We start from the raw sequence: 22,394 nt of genomic DNA, 5'->3' as shown, positions 1-22,394 counted from the left end.
TTGTTTGCGGGGTGAGGGGGTGGGGGTGTTCGTTTGTTTGTTTGTTTTTGCAGTGCTGGGGATCAAACCCAAGTCCTCTCTCATGCTAGGCACATACTCTGCCACAGAGCCCCACCCCCTGTCCCCAAATTGCTTTGATAAACTCCCAGATTCACAGAAAGAATGAAGAATATTAAAGTAGGAGAAGAGATTATTTTATAAATGAGGAAACTGAAGTATATGAAAGCAAATGTCTCCCCGTTGGATCGTGCAATTCACCCTGGCTAGCACTACATAAAAATAAATAAATAAAATAAAGGTATGTGTCCATCTCTAACTCAGGGAAAAAAAAATGGCTAAACAAATGCCCAAAAATCTTCATTGGTTCTCTGCTTCTGTAGAATACAGTCCAAAGGATTAGCCGATTGTTGAAGGATTTCCATGATCTGGTCCCAATCTTTCTTCCATCTTTTGAGTACGCATACCCTATAACGCAGGCTAATAGGACAATTTTCTGTCCTCCCTCCATACCCTACCTCAGTCTGTTTGTGCTAACAAAATACCACAGACTGCATAATTTAAAGGAAACAAAAAAGCTAGGGAGTCCAAAATCAAGATGCCTTGAGGTTGGACTGTCTGCATCCTTCAGAGGGTAGGAATGCTGTGTCACCACATGGCAGAAGGCAGAAGGGCAAGCCAGAAGAAGGCTGTGGGAAGCCTGTCATGAAATCCTTTGCCCCGTTTCTAAGGGAGAAGTCCCCGTGGCCTCTTATAGACCCCACCTCTTAATACTATCATATTGGCAACACTGGGATTTTGGAGGGGACACCTTCGACCACAGCATACCCCTTGCGCCTTGATGCAGGGTTTGGGCTCACAATGCTCCTTCCATTGCAGTAAGCCCCTCCTCCTCCACCTCTAAGCTCTTCTCTCACTCTTCCAGCTCCAGACCTCTCCCAGGGTACTTCTGATCCTTCCAGGTATAGGTACCTTTCCTAGTCTGTTTTCCCTTCTGTTTGGTGCCACATCCCACTTTTACACATCTATAATTATTTGGCGTACTTATCTCTATTAGGCCACAAGCTCTTTGAGGATAGAAAAATCACCTTCCCAAGAAACAAATAGAATGCTTTCCCCCAGTAAGTTCCCAATATACTTTCATTTGTGAGCGAAGGAATAAATAATATTAAAACGGACCCATTTAAATGTCCATTTTCTTTAAAAATTTAGAAAAATTTAAAACACAATAATAATTTAGGCCCATAATTTTTAGGGCATTGGAAGAAAAGGTCTGAACCCATTGCAGGAGGGGAAAGAAAGGAAGAAAAAAGACTTGTTGAAAGCGCTGAGAGCAAGCAGGGATGCCTTTTCCCTGGCCATGAGAACGAAGTTCTTAATGGAAGATGATCCCAATCAATAGAGCCAGACAGCTGATTTATATGATGGCATCAAGCTGAAGTAGTGGTCTTTTCTCTGCATAGAGCTGTTGTGAAAGGGGAAAAGGCTACTAGAGTGGAATAACCAAGGGACTCCACAAGTAGATCTGTGGCTATCGGTCGGTGTTCATAAATACTTTCCCCATCAGCGAGCCACAGGAGAGCTCCCGAGAGCAGCCGGCTGGAGGCTGGATGCCCAAGACTGACGGTGGGGCTAGTGCCACTGCTGTATTTTAACTGCTGCAGCCGCTGCTGCCACTGGGCAGATACCGCAGTGAGGGACCGACCGCGCGGTGCTCTCTGGAGCCTGGGTTCTGGCTACAAATGAGAAGTTAAAGGGAGGGAAGGTGGGAGGATTGCAAACCCACCCAAGACAGCTAAGGAGCAAAAGGAGAGCACGCCTGAGTGTGAACCAAAAAATCAGGCCAAGGGAGCTGAGGAAATGTCATCATTGGTGAAGGAGGACTTGGAGAAGAAACTGTTTAAGCCACTCTCACAGAATCTGTACGAGTTTATTGAAATAGAGTTCTCCGTGCAGGACAGGTACTACCTCTGTGTGTCAGGTAATCTGCTCTTTCTGTTATCATTTCAAAAAGCAAATCACCGAAAGATGCTTGGGGGGTAAAGGGGGATTTTTTTTGTCTTTGTTTCTTATATAGAACATGTGGTGCCTCTTGTGATAGAGTTTAACTACGCCTGGTTTAAGAATTTGGATTCTATTGAATTTTTTAAAATGCTAAAAGAAAGAAAAATTATATCATAATCTTTTGATTATTCATTCAGAAATGGAACTGGATATGTTCTTCTGGTTTGATTACCTTATCTCTAATCTTTCAGTTCACTCTCGTGGCATGTAAGAGCTCATTATTGTGTAAGAGTTCATTTTGAAAATTTCAACAGAGAGTTCTCTGTATGCTTCTAAATACATGAGGAATTGAGTTATACATCTCTATTTCCAATTGTTTCAGATGACTGGGGTTCTCTTTTCACCCTAGGAAAGAAACAAAACCAAAGTTGCTTTTTTTTTTTTTCTTCCAAAGATTCATGTAGACTTTCTGGGCATTTGTTTTGAAAACAGAAATGATATTTTAGAAATTATTTCTCTTAGATGAAAAACAGTCCTTTAATGATAGAAACTAACTCATGAAGATGGAACTTCAAGGATAAGGGAATGTTCTCTAAAGGATTAGAGTAAAATAAGTATTTTCCCTCATGTTTTTAAAATTTATGAAAATTGTCATGAATAAGCTTTTGCACTCAATCATGGTTTGCCGAACCTGTGACTCTTTTATGCTGAATTTTGATAGGAATGGCCTGTGCCGCTATTGGATTTAATATGTAGCACTCCCTATTCCCAATCTGTGCCTTTTAATACTTCTCAGAGGCTTAGGAGAAAAGCACTTAGAAACTTGGTGTTCATTGTAGACTTTCCCTTTTAAAGTACACACCTATTTTCAGACAACAACTTGTTATAATTCTTTTCCTGATAATTGGCTTAGAAGTACTTTCCAAAGGTAGCAAGAGGGAGTATTGTAAGGGAAGTAGAATATCTTTAAATAAAGTGCTTGAATTTTTAAAAATATATTTCTAATAAATACAATCATATTTGCTCAGAATTAAGAAGAGTAATATTTATCTAACACCTTAACCTCTTTTGCTATACATATAAAGTGTGGGGACTTGGCGTATCAACAAATAAAAAAACTTAATCATCTCAGGAAAAAGAAAGAATGTAAGTTATGGGAAAAAGTCAATTCAAACAATTTAAGTAAAAATCCATGTTGTATCCTTACCACCAAATCACTGTCTCATGAAACATCTCCTTGAATTAAATGTTTGAAATTGATTCACCGATTCTGTCATATGCAAGGGAAAAAACAATGTCCTCTCAAAAATGAGGAAGAAAGTCAGGCATGGTGGCATATGCCTGTAATTCCCACGGCTAGGGAGACTGAGGCAGGAGGATCACAAGTTCAAAGCCAGCAATTTAGCCAGGACCTAAGCGACCTAGTGAGACTGTGTCAAAAAAAAAAAAAAAAAAAGGCGGCTAGGTTGAGATGAGGTTTAGTGGCTAAGCGCCCTGGGTTCAATCCCTGGTGCAAAAAAAAAAAAGGAAAAGAAGACAATGTTGTGATACTCCAGATAAAATTCACTAACTTTTTACTAACTTTTCTCCTCTATATCACATCCATCAATTTGTGGCATAATGTAGCACCTTTTTATGACCATTGCAAAACTATTTTGGCAGAACAGTAGTTTAAATAATACTTGACCACCCTATTTTCGGCTATGCTTAACTCAGAAAATTTCCATTGATAGGAAGCAAACAAGCCACATCAAAATTGTTGAGGCAGGTAACTCCATACTTGGAGTGCTATCCATATTCAAGCAGGAGTTGCATAGTTCTGATTTCCTCTGCATACCCTATAGTCCAACAGTTCTAAATTTACAAGACTCACAGATCCAGAATCATCAAATTAAATGATGCATTTTTCAAATTAAAGGAATGTATTTGACCGGAGGCGAAACTTAGTGGCAGAGCATGGGCTTAGCATGCCTAAGGCCCTGGGTTTAGTCCCCAGTACCAAAAAAAAAAAAAAAAAAAAGTTTAAAAAAATGTTGAAATATGGCAAAACTTATCTGACTAGAGACTGTCTTTCTGCAGGAGTCTCACACCACAGTGTTGTCATTTACTGTTATATCTTGATGATTACCTGACCAATGTAAAATTCAGATGCCATGAACTCATTTCCCTCTCTGTAGTTGCTGGCATACACATTAGGGATTTCTGGGTCCTCAGTTCCCGCCAGCTAAGGGTTTGCCAGGTCCTTTCTCCATGGGATTGTCTTCCCAGGCCTTCAACACCATTATCACTTGCAGTTAAAAGCAGCATCTCATGAAGAGGGGAGGAAGTCTGTTAGGTGCAGACACTAGGAAGGGACAAGTCATGAGTGCAATGAGGAGAGTGCAGATGGGTTCAAGTTTCAAAGACTTGAAAGAGCATACCGAAGCTTTATTCAAAACTGGGAGGTAGCAGAACCCGGTGGCACAGCTCTTGGAATGCTGAGAACCCAATAGATCTGGTTGTCAAATCTGGCCCTGTTTTGTCTGCCTATCACCTGTGAACTTGGGACAAGATAAATAGCCTCTCTGGCCTCGGTGTTAACATTTCTGAAATGGAAATAAAAACACTATATTTGCATGAAGTGCCACTCTGTTAAGTCTTTATTAGAAAAAATAAACATAATTGCTATATTCCAATAAATGAAAGGTGAGTTTTTTAAAGACAGTGTTATACTTTTAAAATGTATAGGAAAAATATATTTACTGTAAAAATACATGCTAAAATATGTGTATGTATGCATATACTATAAATACACATTTGTAGTGGGAATAAAATATATAATAAATGTATTAAATATATTCATTTGATATAAAATTAATGTAGTATACTATATACTATATGTTTTAAATTATATACCTATTAAGATATAGATTATTTTTAGGTATTCTCATGTATTTAGAAAATAATTTATATTCATAGATATTAATTTGAAATTAAGGGCATTTGCTAGAATTATGAAACTATTATACGTAATTTTTCTATATATATTAGTTTTTGATGCCAGAACAGAACTTTTTCCTCTGTGAATCAAAGAATCTAACAATTCATCAAATCATTTACAAAAGAGTGTTAATTAAAAATATGAAAACAAGCCAAGGGGGTTGCTAAAAGCAATTTTTAAGGATTCATTTGGAACCACTGTTGCTAAATTTGTGAATTCCCAGTATCTTATAAACAAATCACAAAACTAAAGAACTTCTTAAATTTTTCATTTCAGTGATAATAGTATTATCTGGGGAGACATTAGTTTAATCTTTTCAGCACTAAATTGAGAACAAATTATTATAGTGTTTTTAAGAATAAAAATATAGGATGATATTTTGAAAGTTTTCAGACACTTAAAGATGTTATTTGGTTGGGGGTGTAGCTCAGTGGTAGAGTGCTTGTCTGTGCAAGGAGCTGGGTCTAATCCTCAGGGCACCATACAAACAAAAGACGCTATAATAGTGGTAGAATAACAACTGTACGGGCCAAAGTATATCCAAACAGCTATGCATATACTCTGATAACAGAGCATAGGATAGTTTATATGTGCATTCATTTTTATTTTTCAAGTTGCATTTACTTAAGGCTATTTTGATATATAGAATAATTGACATCTTCCCATTCACAACCTATATTTCCTTTCATAAACTATGAATACACTTGGTTTTGCAACAACATAGGAATCTGTTCTCAAAAAGAGAGAACACTTGGACAAATTCTGATTTGATAGCATTTATTTTCTATTCTAACAAATTAGGAAAAGAAGAAATATGGGATTGATTTATAAAAAGTACACTTACTAAAAATAAGATACAAATATCATAAACCACAAAACTTAATTATAATCAAGATTGTGAGATGGGGAACAAATCTTGACTATCAAAGTCAATTTTATACCTTAAAATTCTTGCTCTTTATCTTCTAAAGATATAAAAAAAAAAAACACTTCATTATTTTTGCTGAAATCTCTCTCTCTCTCAGACACATACACACACACACACACACACACACACACACACAAGCAAAGTGCATCACACATTTGTTGACTATCACTAAATATCTCTATGGAGAAATGTAAATAAAATATTCTGACTTTCCAAATCAGAGTAATTATAAGTGGGGAGATATTACCATTATCTCTAAAATCAAAAACTTAGAATAACATCATTAGTCACTCTTCAGACAGATTTTCCTATTAGTAATTTTCTACTTTGGAGATATAAACGTGGAAATCAATATGCTCCACCTATTATAAGGTCCAAGTCATATCGATTATAGAGTAAACAGAAACTTTATAGCAGAAGTTTTAAAGGGAAAAATATTTAAATTTTTCATTATTAGCATGGCATTATTGACGACGAGCTAAAAGGGATAGTTGTAAGGTATACCTTCAGAGTGTCAAGCATAGCCACGCGTGGTGGCACATGCTATAATCACAGCAACTCTGGAAGCTGAGTCAGGAGGATTGCGAGTTCAAGGCCAGCCTCAGCAACTTAGCAAGGCCCTAAGCAACTTGAACAAAATTTGTCTCAAAATAAATACAAAAAAGGGCTGGGGATGTGGCTCAGTGGTTGAGTACTCCTGGGTTCAAACCCCAGCACCAAAAAAACACACACACACACACAAAAAAGCTTCAGCCAGAGTATAAGGCACAAGTCAATTTAATGCCATTTCTATGCATTACTCCTTTTCATCTTCATGACAACTGTATGAAGTTAAATTTCTGTTTTGTGGATGAGAAACCATGGTCAAAGAAGTGAAGTAATTAGCCCAAGGTCACAGAAAGTAAATCTAATTTTTAAAACCAAAGTTCTTTCCACTTTGTGACACTGCTTCTAACCAGCAAGAATGGCATTTCAAAGTACTCCCCATATATTATCTTATCTGCCACTTCTTGTGGATGATAAAGCTGAGGCTTACAGTTACTAAATAATTTGCCCAAGGTCACCAACTAGCAAGTGAATTTAGCTACTTGTGCTCGACCACTCTCTCAGTTGCTTTCAGTAGGTGGATTGAGAATGTTCTAGCTTGGAACTCATTAAACAGATCCTGCAAGGACCGTCCTCTGTTTCTTTGGTGCTTCCGCTCCCACAAAAGCACTTTCTTTCTCTTCCAGTCTCTCTCCTATTTCTGAAAGTACATCAATAACTCATGTCCTAACTTGCTTACAGTCTGTCATTTTAATATTTTAAAGATACCCAGTATAGCCCCAAAATTGATTTTATAAAAATATTTCTAGAAAAATGTTATTCAAAAATTACTTTTTAGGTGAAATTAATGACTGCCTACTCAACAACCCCAAGGCATTATCAGTGCATTGTAACATGTTACTAAGACTTCTTTTGTTCAATATCAGGTGGTAATTTTTTCCTATTACTTAACTCAAATACTGAAAACAATTATATGACACTAGGATTAGAAAATAAAAGGCTCTTATTTATTTAAAGCATTTCTATGCAAATTACTTATTAGCTACTATTTTTCCTCTATTCTGCCAATCGTGTTGGATCAATTTGCCAATTTATCCTCAAGAATATAATAGACAGGATTGGGGATATAGCTCAATTGGTAGAGTGCTTGCCTCCAATGTACAAGACTCTGGGTTCAATCCCCAGCACCTTAAAAAAAAAAAAAAATATATATATATATATTAAAATGTCTTAATGAATATACCCATCATTTTGTCATGGAAATAAAGGTGTTTATCAATGACAAAGTTTATTTTTAAATTAAAGGTGAAAAAAGATTTTTATGAAGTTAAGATCATAATTCTGGAAAAGCAGACTAAAACATTAAAACTGGAGCAGGCTAATTCTGAAGTTCCCTGCATCTGCAGATATCATTCCCTAAACCATAATTATCCAACAGAGGCTCTGATATTAGTGAAATCAACTCTCTACCATTTTTACTATATAAACACATTTCTGTTTTAAGACGATGTGCTAAGTTTCCACTTCGCCAGTGTGTTAATGTGGTGATGGCCATTTAATTTCAGCTGGCAGCAAAGCTCAAGTATGGAATTTAGGGATTGGGTCAACTCCAACCTGAGCAGACTTCTTTGGCTTATGGCTGCAGAGAATTCTTGGATCCTCCTTAGCTCTAAAGAAAGTCATTTTGTCAAATTAAGGAGGCTGTAGTCTCTCTGTGCAGCTTCCTTTTATCAAAAGTTTAATCTTTAAAGAATGTTCTTTTATTTTCTTAGGTTGGAGTTGGCAGGACAGTGACCATTAATGTAAGCAAACTCCATAACTGGTAGATTCTATCTGCTTAACATCTCTTTTCTCTGTTCCCCACCTCTAACTCATCCTTTGTGGAGCTTCCCAAAAGAATTTCCTTTCTTTCTGCCTTTCTTTCTTTTTTTTTTTTTTCTTTTTTTTTTTTTTTTTTTTGGTACCAGGGATTGAACCCAGAGGCACTATATTAGTCAGGGTTCTCTAGAGGAACAGAATCAACAGGAAGTATGATTAAAAAGGGGGATCTATTATATTGGCTTACACAACCAGAAGCTGGATAGTCCACAATGGCCGTCTGCAGCTAGAGAACTGGAAGAACCAGCAGCTGCACAGTCCAAGACACAGAAGCCCCAGAACAAGAAGATCAACAGGGCTACCCTAGTCAAGACCAAAGTTTCTGGAAACTCCCTGTTGAATTACTGGCAGAGTATGCTTTGGAAAAGAGAAGCTAGAGTCTGATCTCCTCAGACAATGGAAGCAGCAATCAAGAACCCCTTCGAGAAGGGCCAAGCTTGCATCTGCATCTGCTTCCTTGTTCTTCCAGTTTCTATTCCATCCTATTGGGCGGTGCTGCCCACGCTTAGGGAGGGGCTCCACTTCAGTTCACTATCCCACATTCCAATCATTCGTGGACTTGCCCTCATGGACACACCCATAAGTCTCTTAATCTTGGCATATCTTAATCCAATCAAGTTAACAATTCAAATTAACCATTACAGGCACCTAACCACTGAGCCACATTCCCAACCCCCATATATATATATATATATATATATATATATATTTTTTTTTTTTTTTTTTTTTTTTTGAGACAGGATCTCACTAAGTTTCTTAGGGCCTCACTAAATTGCTGAGGCTGGCTTTGAACTCACTATCCTCCTGCTTCAGCCTCCCGAGCTGCTGGGATTACAAGTATGTACCACTGCACCCAGCTTCCAAAAGAATTTTCTAAAATTTAAATCCCAGCCTGTCCATTCACTTAAAATCCTTCAATGACACTTTCCTATCACCTATCACAACTTTCAGAATAACATCTGAACTCCATAGCTTGGTATTCCAGATCCCTCAGGGACTAACTCCTGCCAACTTGCTTCTTTCCACCTGGCCACGCTCACAGCTCATGTCAACAGCAGCAAATACTTCTAATGACTCAAAAGTGCTGAGTGCTTCATGCCTTTGTGCCTATGCTTCTCAGAGCCCCTTTCCTCCTTTCTTCATTCTACTAACTCCTATCACCCTTTGCAGCTCAGATGACCTCCCTCGGGACACTCTTCCTGATGCCCAGTCAGATGATGATGTCCCTCTATGTCCAGGTCCCTGCCTCAATCACAGTACTGTGAGCAGAAGTTTTCTTTCTGAAGCCCCCATTTCTTGCAGTCTCAGTGAGAATTAATTTGGGGAACTCATTTTTTCGATTCCTAACACCATGCTTAGTTACAAAAAGGGCATTCAAATAAATATCAACTAAATGAATTGAATGAATGGTTTTATAGTCAATTATCATAATATGTAGATGAAGCAGTGGAATTTGCTCCCTGAAAGTTACATTTTCATGTAGTATCTAGGTATTTTTTATCTCCCCAGGCCCTTTCTCTCTCACCCACTAAAGAAGCTAGTGAGACATCTAGCTGAATAAGAATATAATCCTCTGATTCTGAGGTAGAGCCTCTGTCTGGGAAGGCTCAACTGTCTTCTGGTAGAAGGAAGCTCCTCCAAGATCTTGTCCTTAGCAATTGTGACAAGCTTACTAAGATCTTGTCCTTACTAAGGTTGCCTCCACTACAACACACCAGCCTGACAGCAGTTCTTCCAATCCTTTCCTCTTTCCAAAGCTGACATCTAGACCTGTGCAGATAGACATTTTTTAGGCCTAGAAAGGTAGAGCTGGGCAGAAGGAAGGCCACCAACTTCTACACAACATCAGGGGGATATTATGCTCTGAGTCATTCATTGATCCTGGGTTAAGATCTTGAGGTCCCCTCCAGACATGCCCCTCAATTTCTCCTTGACCCCAAAATGTGCCATATCTCTTCTTCTGACTCTTGGAATATGCCTAAGTCATAGCCTTTAGCCTCCATTCTTATTACCCTTTGTAGTCTTACCTAACTGGGAACTGGTACAGAATGCACACTCAGTCTAAAAAATCAGTGCATGAAGGAATCCTCTGAAAACCATCTTCTGCTCTCACCATTATAAACTGCCCTCATGGTGGGAATCAATGACCTTTCCCAAGTCAGATTCAGTGCCAGGACTGAACTCCACCTTACCTAACAAAGTGACTTTGCAGGATCGTCTCCAAACCTCTGGAACACATTATCCTCTGATTTCCATGGCATTGCACTCTTGGGCCTGTCTTTTCTGAGACCTCTTCTCAGACCTCTTCCTGGTATCTCTTTCTTCTTCACTTCCTCTTATCTCTTTCCTCTGCTCTTTTCCTATAAACTTGGTCTTGGAAACCTCTCTACACATAAGATCCTCTACTGTCTATCTCCATTCCTAAACTAAAAAACTGCCGTCTTATTCTCTCCTGAGATAATTTGGGAATACCTTGTCTGTATATCAAAAACAAAACTCATGAAGTTGGGCATGGTGGCACACACCTGTAATCCCAGTGGCTCAGGAGACTGAGGCAGGAGGATGGCAGGTTTGAAGCCAACCTCAGCAATTTAGCGAGGTCCTAAGTGATTCAGTGAGACCCTGACTCAAAATAAGAATTAAAAAGGACTGGGGATGCTGTGTTGTGGCTCTGTGTTAGAGCATTTGCCTAGCATGTGTGAAGCATTGGGCTTGATTCTCAGCAACCACATATAAATAAATGTCTATTGACAACTAAAAAATTTTTAAAAAAATAAAAATAAAAAAGGACTGGGGATGTGGCTCAGTGCCCTTGGGTTCAATCCCTGGTGCACACACACACACACACAAATCTCATCATTCCACCCAGCCAGCTCACCCTCCCTCTTTGCTATTTGGACTTGCATCCAGGGTCTGCTTTCCACACAGTGCTGAAGTGCCTCATTTTAAACCTTACTCAAATTTGCCACTTGTTTCCACTACCTTTATCCCATGCATAGGTTACCACTACAGCCTTTAAAACAAGCAGAACACTTCAACAATCACTATAAACCAGGCACTATCCTAAGTCCTTTACATGCTTTATGAACTTTAACCTTTACACCCTGTGAGTTTGTATCACTCTCATGTCTGCCAAGATGAGGCTTATTCTATCCAGAGATTCAGTGACTAAACCACAATACATTGGTGTTGCCATGGTTCAACTCCAGAACTTCTGGTGCCAGAACCCACTTGAGCCACATTACCTCCTCCAGGGTTCTCTAGTTGTTCCTCTTTTCTTTTCTTCTTTAATGTATCCTGTGCATCTGCTACCAGAAAAATACTCCTTTAACAGGGTATCATTCATTCCATTAGTTTCTAGCTCATAGAAGGAGACTTATTGACCTGGTATTGCAGTACGCGCTTGCATTGGATACCAGTCACTGTGTCCTCTTCTAAAATTTGTCAAATGGCTCAGACTCCCTTCTCCAGTCCCATCATCAACTTTGAGTTCCAATGTTCATCTTGATTTCAGTATCACCTGTACTTTCAGGAGAGAGTTACTCCCTTCCCCAGGATCAATTCTGCAGCCTTTGTGGTCCAGACAAGTGTTGCACTGAGATTAAGTTTTCAACACAAGAAATCTTGGAGACACACTTAAACCATAGCAGAACCAAAAGAGAATCTTCCCCCCAAACAAATCCCAGGCTCATGCTTAGAAGACAGAACCAGATGTGTGACTCTCTAGGTGACATTATCTATCTTGAAAGAGAATTTTAGACAGTTGATCCCTACCTGCCACCTCTTTATAATATGCTATTAGAAGTGACTCATATGTTAGCCTTGTTTCCTTAACAAAACCATAAGTTACTAGAGGGCAGGGGCCACATCTCTTACTTGTCTCCCCTTTGGCATCTTTAATCTATCAAGCAAATAACAAGTACTCAGTAAATCTTCCTTTATTAACTAGCAGGAACTCTATGCTCAAATGTTGATTATTCTAATGTGTTTATGTGAGACCAAAGAAATGATTTTAAGATGAGGAAATTAATTCCCTCATTTGGTTCACATAAAATGAGCAAAGACTTCCTCACATTTTTCAAAGTATAGTACTAGAATCATCTGTGCTGGTGGCACCATTTAGAATACTAGAATTTAAGAGGCATACTTGAGAGGATTAAAAATCTCCAACACCACCAAACAGGTCAGTGGTGGTCATGCTGCAGACACTTCTGCATCACACAGCACATTTAGAAGAAAGTGTCACGATTCCCCAAGTACAGTACTTCAGGTGCTGTGTTGCTATGTGAGCAGAACTGTTTGCTTTTCTTACCTCACTTGCTTACATTGTCATGAATTTAAATTATAATGTGTTCTGGTAAACACTTTGGCACTGACTGTATTGTAATGCTAGGCCTCTTATTTCCTGCCCCACATCGAATCCCATTCTCTACCACAAAGCTCAGAGCTCAAAACACATAGCTCAGAGTTCTATCTGACAAACATTACTGTGGCAGCATAGAACCACAATTTCAGCCAAAATAAATTTAACACCTTAAGCAAATTTTGGAGGCATATTCGTGAAATTTCAGATGCATTGGGGCTCAAATTTGGGCTGTAACTATAATCTAGGTTCAAGGTCATTATATAAAAAGAACATACATAATCCTGAAAAATGTGACTTGAATAATTTATAGTCTTCTAAAACTAAGAATCTTTCTGTCCTACAGTGACCAAAAATGAAGAAGTAAAAATAATTATGGTGAAACACTACAGAATAGGTTTAGATGAAAAATATGAAGTAACAAAAAAGTGGTCTTTGAATGATCTGCAGATGATTGATGGAAAAGAAGCAGACACTGTAAGTATTACATTTCATAAGGGAAATGTGGGATCAATATGCTGGAGATCTTTATGCTCAATATCCTACTTCATATATTCTTGTCATGTGCTAAGTGTTAAAATGACATATTGTTCTTCAGTGGTATGGATTAATTTCCTGTGATGATCTACTTTTTAGTTTTGCTTTTATGAGTTTGAATTTGAATTTTGTCTATTAAATTTAAAAGCATCTTTTTCAAGGTCCTCATAACAGGTTAAACCAGTCAGACCTGAAACTTTAAATGCCATTTTCCCAAACATATGACATTTCCACCATCACTCTCTCCAATTTATTCTGTAGGTTTTAAGGATTCCTTCCCTCTGTCAGAAAGCCCCCTTCATCCTGCAGAAAGATCATAGTGCTTGAAAATACTAGAATCTTAGAGTTGAAAGAAGAGAAAGAGTGAATACATAAGTCTCCCCTCTTGACCACTTAACTAGTCATTTTCCCAGTCTGTCCTTGCTGTCTGCTGTAGGGGGATAGCCTATTATCCCCTGAACTTTATATGCCCACAGTGCCTAACTAAGTACTGACTCCTGAAGTTTCAAACGCCAAATCACCCCCACCTCTTACCCCATTTCCAGATTTACCATTTGGTAAAATCCTACTCATGACTCCCCATCCCATTCATTGAGGCCTAATCCTACAAACTGCAGTTATTGAATTACCCCATCTCTCCTTTGGATGGAAAGTCCCTTCTAAAGACTGAGACCAGGTCATAGCCTTCTACCTGATAGATATCAGGCACTCAATAAAACTCATTTTTTTCTTTCTTTTCTTTTTTTTTTTTTTTTTTATTCTGAAGATCGAATCCAGGACCTTGTGCATACTAAGCAAGTATTGAGCTACATTCCTATCCCTTTCCATTTTATTTTGAGACAGGGTCTTGCTAAGTTGCCCAGGCTGAATTGAAACTTGCAACCCTCCTGCCTTGACCTCCTGAATTGCTAAGATTAAAGGGCTGCACTACTGTGTGTGCAAAACTTATTTATTGTTTTTCCTAATAAATATCATATTCTTAGTTTGGACTCTTGTTCCAACCTACCAAATTTTTTAATATCTTTATTTTTAAATATCACTATAGTCTGATACATATTTAATCAACTGAACATTTAAGACTTTATCTAAGTCAATAACAAAACTGATTAAGCAGGTAGAGCCAAGGACATACTGCTAAGGAATCAATGGCTATCACTATTAGTGTTGTTACTGACTACCATCCCACACTTAGTAAACTCTTATAAGGTACAAGGAATCAAGCTAAGCCTCTTCTACATATCATTTTACATCACCATCATAAAACTCAATGAATTAGATCTATTACTAATCCCATTTTACAGATGAAGAAAATGAGACTTAAAGAGACTAATAAATTTGCTCAAGGTTACATAGCTATTAAGTGGTAGAGCTAGACTTTACTCAGAAATCTATTCATTCGCCTTCTTTGAATTAGATGTTTAACATCCACAGATTCATATATTTATTTATTCCTTAGTTTAATCATCTATTCAGGATTTATAGCACAGAAGGTCCTGCTAAATTCTGAGGATACACTAACATCCATAAACTCTAAGTAAGCATCTAATCTGAATGTCTATATATGCTTTCTGCTATTACCTTGACTATCACCTAGGAATCCTATTTTTCAAGCTTGCTGTGTTTGGCAGGACTCCATGGTGAAAGAATGCTGAATTTCATTACTCACATTTTGTTATTTTTGTTGTTGGTTTTTGTTGTTGTTGCTGTTTTGTGTGTTGTTGTTGTTGTTTTTGGTACTGAGGGTTGAACCCAGAGGTGCTTTACCACTGAGGCATACTCCTAGCCCTTATAATTTTTTATTTTGAGACAGGGGCTCACTAAGTTTCTTAAGGGCTCACTAAGTTGCTGAGGCTGGCCTTGAACTTGTAATCCTCCTACAGTAGCCTCCTAAATCACAGGGATTACAAGCGTGCACTATTGCACCCAATCATGGAATATTCTTCTTACAATACATTTTACCTAAATGTGAGGTAATCGGGCATTGGTTAACCCTATTGCTTCATATCCATAAGATGAAACAAGTATGCAGCCATCACAAAACAGTTTTCCAGAAGAATACCTCAGAACACAATTATTCACACTATTTAATAAGTGTTTTAAAAAATCAACTTAAAACAAATCTTTTTCTAAAGTAGTGTCAATTCTGCATGTTTACCATATTATTGAAATCTAAATCTTAAATTTTAATGCTATAAAATACATGTAGTTATGTGTATGTGCACATGTACATGTATATATGAAACAACTCAGTGCTTAAATATATGTTATTTTGTATGACAAGGTTAAAAATTTTACAATTATTATTTTCTTCTTTATACTTTTCTGTACCTGCCAAACTTCTATATTGTACTAATTTTAGCAGAAATCCATGTCAGGTTCAACAATCCATCATTCATAAATTAACCATCCTCACCTAATTTGGGGGCCATTTTTCTTTTCTCTTCTTTGTTTCTCATGTTCTTAAATGTTATTCAAGTCATAATTATTTTCTCCAAATTTGGCTGGTGCCTGGGGATATTTCTATCAATCCTATCACAAGAAAACTATAATATCCAAAGAATAGTTTTTTAAAAAAGATTTATTTTCTACAATGAAGTAAAAATATCCTGAATGTTCTGGAAATATCTCCCCCACTCCACCCCGCCCCTCGGAATTGAATTCTCAGGAGTCGTATTTATTACGTTTTTCTCAATGGCAATCATACAATTGTCAATAGAGCAATTTCAAGCCAGAAAGTTGTCAACTTTAAAATGGAATGGAATTGAAATTGAAGTCAATTTATAAAACATAAATCAAATGATTTAGGATTTGGAGACTGACTGGTCCAACAGGAGACAAGATGATGTAGCAGAAGATGGGGTTGGGCAGGCCAGGATGTTGGTTCTTGTCCTAACTCTGCCACTAGCTCTAGGTGTGGCCTGTGCTTCACCTCTCTGGGAACTATCATCTCATCTATAAATAAGGGTTTGTTAAATAATCTATGAGATTCCCCTCTTAGCTCTAGAGTTCTATCAAAGAAAAAAAGGGGGAGAAGAAAGGAAGGGACTTGAGTGCTATGTGCATGCATGCTCATCCTTTCAATTATTAAGCTAAGCAAAGATTAATCCTAATTATCTCCCAGACATGAAGGATATTTTCTACATCACAAGGCACAAATGGGAGAGAAAACTATCCAAGGATCATGATTACTACCTGGTGATGGAATGGGTGGGATTTCCTTTTGACATTCTCTGCAGAATTGTCTTTCAATGTGCAATTATGACAGCTAGAAAAAAATTGCAAGGTATGACTAGGGGAGCAGTACCTTTGAAATCACAGCATCCATATGCCTTCTTTTTAAAATGCTTTTAAAAAATTAATAGTACAAAGCAAAGCAGTGTTAACACCAGTATCACAACCTTTAGGGACAGATCTGAGAAAGGGAGCAATCGTTTATTAAGCTCCATACTAGGCAGTTTATATGATTAATCTCAAATTGTAAGGAAACCCTAACTAAAATGGAAAAGTGAGGGTCAGATCAGAGAAGTAGTTTGCTCATGGTTACGTCAGAGACTCAAAATGGTCATCTAGCTTCAAAAGTCGTCTTCTTTTTCGGGACTTCCGTAAGAATTTTCCTGACTTCTGCAAGAATTTTCCTGTTTGAAAATACATAGTTATTTGTATATAAAGCTTATATGCTACATGCTAGTGAATTTACACCCTTGTGTGGTTTAGTCCCCTCTCTGCCTCTTTGTCATTTAAGCAACGTTTACTTTCATTTCTCCTTTTACATAGAACTATTTCAGATCAGTTCAACACACATTTGTTGAGACATCAGTAGTTACCATGGATAAGCACAAGGAACACAAAGATAAATAATGCAAAACCTTTGTCCTCAAGGAGAGTTGGGAGTTAGGCAGATTATGATTGCGAAAATATTTTCTAAACAAATATATTTTGCACACTTTATAAATGCATGGTATATTTTAGCATGTGTAGTGCTAGGAATTGAACCTAGAGAAGTGCTGGACACTGAGCTATATCTCCAGGCAAGGCACTGTTGTCACTGCTACTAATAACAGTAGCAATTATTATTATTCTCTCCCCTTTCCTCCTGCTCTCTTTTTGAGGCAGGGTCTTGCTAAATCGCTGAGGCTGTGCTTGAACTTGAAATCTCCTGCCTTAGCCTCCTGAGTTGCCTGGCATTCCAGGTGTGCACCAAGACTCCAGGCTCAATTATTATTATTTTAATATGTAAGACCTACATCAGGTTTGATGTCTGCCTTTCTTTGAAACATTTCTACTAAACATAGAACCTAGAGCCGTCCAATAAGAGGCATTCTAGAAATTTGTCAGTTCCAGTCAAATGACTTAATGATCCTTGCTATCAGTGTCAAAGATTACTCCTTGTTGTTAACTGCAAAGTCATCAAGTTGGCAATCTGTACTATGCCAAATGCTAATTAACCATACTGCATTTCCCCCACTTACCTTTGAAATATCACAGAGGACCAACCTCCAAGTAAAGACACAAGAAAAAAAACCAAACCTTTCTCCACCCCCGCCCCAGAAGTCTGTAAGGGAATTTATTCCATCCATCCCCTCCTCTCAAATTCACTACGCTGGGAAGAAATAATAACTGCCCATTCTATGACATTCTTTTCATTTGTGTAATTGAAAAGACATAGATGTCTTTCTTGTTTTTTTTTTTTTTTAGAAGCAATTACATTTGAAGCAGGTAGCTTTGGAAAGCTTATTTGTAGACTTTAGAAATATGTTTGATACTGATACTTTAAAATCAACAGACATATCCAGGAGAATATGAGAGAATCCAGGAAACTACTTTTATGGCTACAAATTAAATCATGACTCTCTTTTTCTTCTAGGACAATCCATTTTTTGATCTGCACTTCAAGAAAGTGTACAGTTTGGAAGCATATAGTTGTGCTTCTAAATATTCCTTTGCTCGAACTGTAAATAAGCTGAATCATGCGTACCTCAAGAAGGACTTGCAGATTGTGAACTTTGATTCTACTTACATTAATGATGATTCCATTTGGTCCTCCAACAACAAGGATTGCTTGGTTCTCATGAGAATATGCTTTTATGCTTTCAATCTTGTCTGCTTATCTCTATGCCCCCTGCCACTTTGAAGATGTACCCCATATTCTTTCATCAGTGTCTTACAAAACTAGTTCCCCAAGTAAACACTGATCATCCAAATTTATTTTTCACTTCACCAGTGGCTATTATTCATATGAAAATAAAGGGATGTTTTGCGAATTGCAGTGAAATGTCATCACTCAACATTTGGAAGCTTTTTGGCACTATATTTCATGGTAACTTGGGAGGAAGTTACATGGCTTTGACTAAATTACTATTCTACTCAAGAAACTTGAGAAGTTCTTTAAAAGACCTGGAGCTGCGGAAAGACACTTGTGTCTATGGATAAGAAGACAATATTTTCAAGATGCAATATTATATCCAAAGCAATCTGCAGATTCAAATTCCTATCAAAAATTCAGCAGCCTTTATTAAAGAAACAGAAAAGTCAATCTTCAAAATTCACATGAACTGCAAGGAATTCCAAATAGCAAAAGAATTTTGAAAAAAAAGGACAAAGTTGAAGAACTCACACTTTTGATTTCAAAACTCACTACAAAGCTATTGTAATCAAAACAGTGTGGTGCTGGCACAATGATAGACACAGAGACCACTAGAATAAAATCAATTCAAAAATAAATTCATATGTCTATGGTCAACTGATTTTTCACATGGGTGGCAAGTCCATTTAAAGGGAAAAGAATAATCTCTTTAACATATCATGCTGGACATACACAGACAAAAGAATGAAGTAGGACATCTACCTTATACCATATACAAAAGATAACTCAAAGTGGACCAATGACCCAAACATAAAAACTGAAAATATAAAACTCAGAATAAAACACAGCAGTAAGTCTTAAGGACTTTGGGTTTGGCAGTGAATTCTTATAACATCAAAAGCATGAGAAATAAAAGAAAAATAGATAAATTGTTCTTCATCAAAAATAAAATCCTTTTGCACCAAAAAACATTACCAAAAAAGCAAAAAACAAACCTACAGAATGAGAGATCAAATTTTCATACCATCTTTCTGAACAAGTTTAATATACAGAATACATAAAGAACTCCTACAACTCAGTAAGAGAAAGCATCAACCCAATTTAAAACAGGGCAAAAGACTTAAACAGAGAATTCTGCAAAGAATATGTATAAATGACCAATATGCACGAGAAAAGATGTGCAGCAGTCAATAGGAAAGTGCAAATCAAAACCATAAATGTGAAGTGAAACGCCACTTCATACCTACTAGGATGACTGTCTTTTATAAAAAACAAAAATGGAAAATAACAAGTGTTAGCAAGGATGTGAATGAACTGGAACCCTCTTCTATTGCTGGTGGGAATGTAAAGTGATGCAGCCATGAGGAAAACAGTTTGGCAGTGTTCTGGAACAGCCCAGCACAGTATATGAGAACTGCCCCTAGGTGTCATGAGACCAAATGAAAGAGGCAGACAGATCCAGGATTGCACAGATTGCAATTTATTGGGGACTCACTAACAGAAGTGTAGTCCTGGATGGCAGAAAGACCAGTTGGATTCCCATAATTTGGGTGAGAAGGAGGGGCATAAATAATGGTCAGAACAAAAGTGACCTCATCCAAGCTGGAATGTACTTGGTTTATCTTGAGCTAATATAAAAGATTTCAGGTACATTCCTGATGTTGACAGGGCTAGGATCTAGTCAGGGTCCAATCATAGCACTGCACATACCTTTCTAATGATCTTGTTTATTTATACTATGCAGGGAAAACCCACCAGGGTTACTCACAAGTGGTCACGGTTCTACCACTCAAGATGACTGCAGTGGGATCAAGCTGAATTCATGCAAATGGTTCCTCCAAAAACTGAACAGTTACCAAATGACCAAGCAGTTCATTCTAAGGTATTCAAAGCAATTAAAAAGAGTCAAAGTATTTCAAACAGGGATATCAATAGATATTTGTACAGTAATATTCATGGTAGGCTGGGTTTCTGGACTGTTTGCAACATTATTCACAATTAGCAAAAGATTAAACAGCATGTATCCATTAACAGATGAGTGAATAAACAAAATGTGGTACAACCGTACAATGGAATATTATTCAGCTTCAAAACAGAATGAAGTTTTGATGCATGCTACAACACGGATGAACTTTGAAAACATTATGAATGCTAAGTTAAATAAAAAACAAAAATTGTACGGTTCCATTTATAGGAAATTTCTAGAATAGGCCAATTCTGAGACAGAAGTTAACAGAGACTTGGAGGAGAAAGGAAGGTGGGGTTCCTTAAAGGTTATAGAGTTTGTGTTTTGGTTGATGAAAAAGTATTAGAAATAGTGATGACTGCACAACATGGTAAATAAATGCAATGTACACCAAATAAATGTACACCAAAATGTACATTTTAAAATAGTTAAAATTGCAAATCTTAAATTACAATTTTTAAAAAGTAATGTAATAAACCAAAAACTATTGAGCTGTACACTTGAAATGGGTAAATTGTGTGAAATTTGACTTATATCTCAATAAAACTATTAAAAAGGAAGAAAGGACTACCTTAAATCTATAGGAAGAAAGTATGCATGAATTTTTTATAAACAGAATGGGGAAAACTTTTTAGTGATCACTCAAAATCCAGAAATGAAGAACAAATATGATTAAATTAGCTAAAAAGTTAAGAAACTTACATAAAATATGTATGAAAAACTATAGCTAAAGCCAAATAACAAATTGAAAACTAGAAAAAAAATTCAATTTATACAAAAATATGCTAATATATCCCTCATATATAGTGAGTTTCTAAATTTGAGGGGTAAAAAAAGACTAACATTCCAAATGGCAAAACATGTGAACAGACTGTTCACAGAAAAAGAATTGCAAATGACACTTAAACATATGAAGAGATGCTCAACCTTGCCCATGATGAAAGAAATTCAGAACAAATCTATGGGGCAATCTCATTTTTCACCTAACAGATTGGCAAAATTTTTTGAAAATTTTTTGACAATATTCCATCGGATGTGGGATATAAGACCTCTCGTTCATTACCGTTGGGAATGGAAAATTATACAAATTCCACAGGAGAGGAATTTGACAATATTTTGCAAAATTACATATGCATTTACTCTGTTACCCAGACACACAATGTTATTTCTAGGACTCTCTCTCAAAGATACTTTGGCAAAGATATAACGTGTCACATACAAAGGCATGTGACTTTCTTAACAAAAGTAAATTATTTAGGATGAGAACTATAGCTCAGGTAGAGTGCTTGCCTACCATGTGCAAGCCCTGGGTCTGATCCCCACCACAGGAGAAGAAAATTGGGGAAGTTGTCAATTACCAATCAAGTCCCAGCCATTTATGGCTGCTGTAACTATTTCATGGACTGGTTACTGCATGTAAGTAGATTGACTTCCTGGGCTGCATGCTGCACATTGTGAGCTGGAGTTCTACTTTTATATTTAGTCTGGCCCTTGTTTGGTTATATATTCAGAAATATCTTGATTGTGCTGGTTATGGTTACATGATTATATAAGCTTGTCAAAACTAACAAAACAAAAACCATATTCATAAATACAATTGTTAGTAGTAATATTGAAGTATTATTTGGACACTATAATAAGAGCATGGTAGATAAGATAGGTTCCACTGGACTAAGATGGGGTAACTTGAGCATAAGAAAATGATTATAACAAAATGAAATATTCAGATATATATAGGTCCATGACTCCCATAATGCTAAGAAATGTCTCAATTTTCATCACTGTTACATTTCAAAGTGATAAAAATGTGCATTTTGCATTTCCTATAGGAGCTATATTTCAGATAATAGAAGATAAGGGAAATTTTTAAAGAACAATTCCAAATAATAGATGCAATAAGAATGATAGAACTAGAAAATTACCATTTTGCAATCTCAAATGAAATAATGGATTTAGGCAATAATTACCAATGAATGCTGAAATCATTAGGAGTAAGGTTATGGAGGAATTAGATACTTAAACTCAAAAAGCAATCTTTTTTTTTTTTTTTTCAGTGCTGGGAATTAAACCCAGGGGTAGGATAGATAAGGTAGATAGGGTACATACATAAGG

At 36.9% G+C, this 22,394-nt stretch overlaps 1 protein-coding gene across 1 annotated transcript; it reads left to right on the top strand.

Moving 5' to 3' along the window:
- The first annotated feature begins 1,752 nt into the window (after positions 1 to 1,752).
- On the top strand, positions 1,753 to 20,768 carry EXOC1L (exocyst complex component 1 like). The gene is made up of 3 exons (XM_079153652.1): positions 1,753 to 1,978; positions 13,043 to 13,173; positions 18,098 to 20,768. Exons 1-3 carry the CDS (start codon positions 1,858 to 1,860, stop codon positions 18,362 to 18,364), a joined length of 519 nt encoding a protein of 172 aa, XP_079009778.1. The 5' UTR covers positions 1,753 to 1,857; the 3' UTR covers positions 18,365 to 20,768.
- The last annotated feature ends 1,626 nt before the right edge of the window (positions 20,769 to 22,394 follow it).

The sequence above is a fragment of the Sciurus vulgaris genome, assembly GCF_902686455.1.
Source record: "Sciurus vulgaris genome assembly, chromosome: 9".
Lineage (NCBI taxonomy): Eukaryota > Metazoa > Chordata > Mammalia > Rodentia > Sciuridae > Sciurus > Sciurus vulgaris.
The sequence above is the reverse complement of the archived record's forward strand: the minus strand, read 5'-3'. Positions and strand labels throughout refer to the sequence as shown.

What these genes read in the sequence shown, in the direction of transcription:
- EXOC1L (XM_079153652.1), top strand. Translation starts at nt 1,858, where the DNA reads ATGTCATCATTGGTGAAGGAGGACTTGGAGAAGAAACTGTTTAAGCCA. An exon ending in GTACTACCTCTGTGTGTCAG is followed by an intron (nt 1,979 to 13,042) that starts GTAATCTGCTCT and finishes TCTGTCCTACAG; the next exon opens with TGACCAAAAATGAAGAAGTA. An exon ending in ATGGAAAAGAAGCAGACACT is followed by an intron (nt 13,174 to 18,097) that starts GTAAGTATTACA and finishes TTTTTCTTCTAG; the next exon opens with GACAATCCATTTTTTGATCT.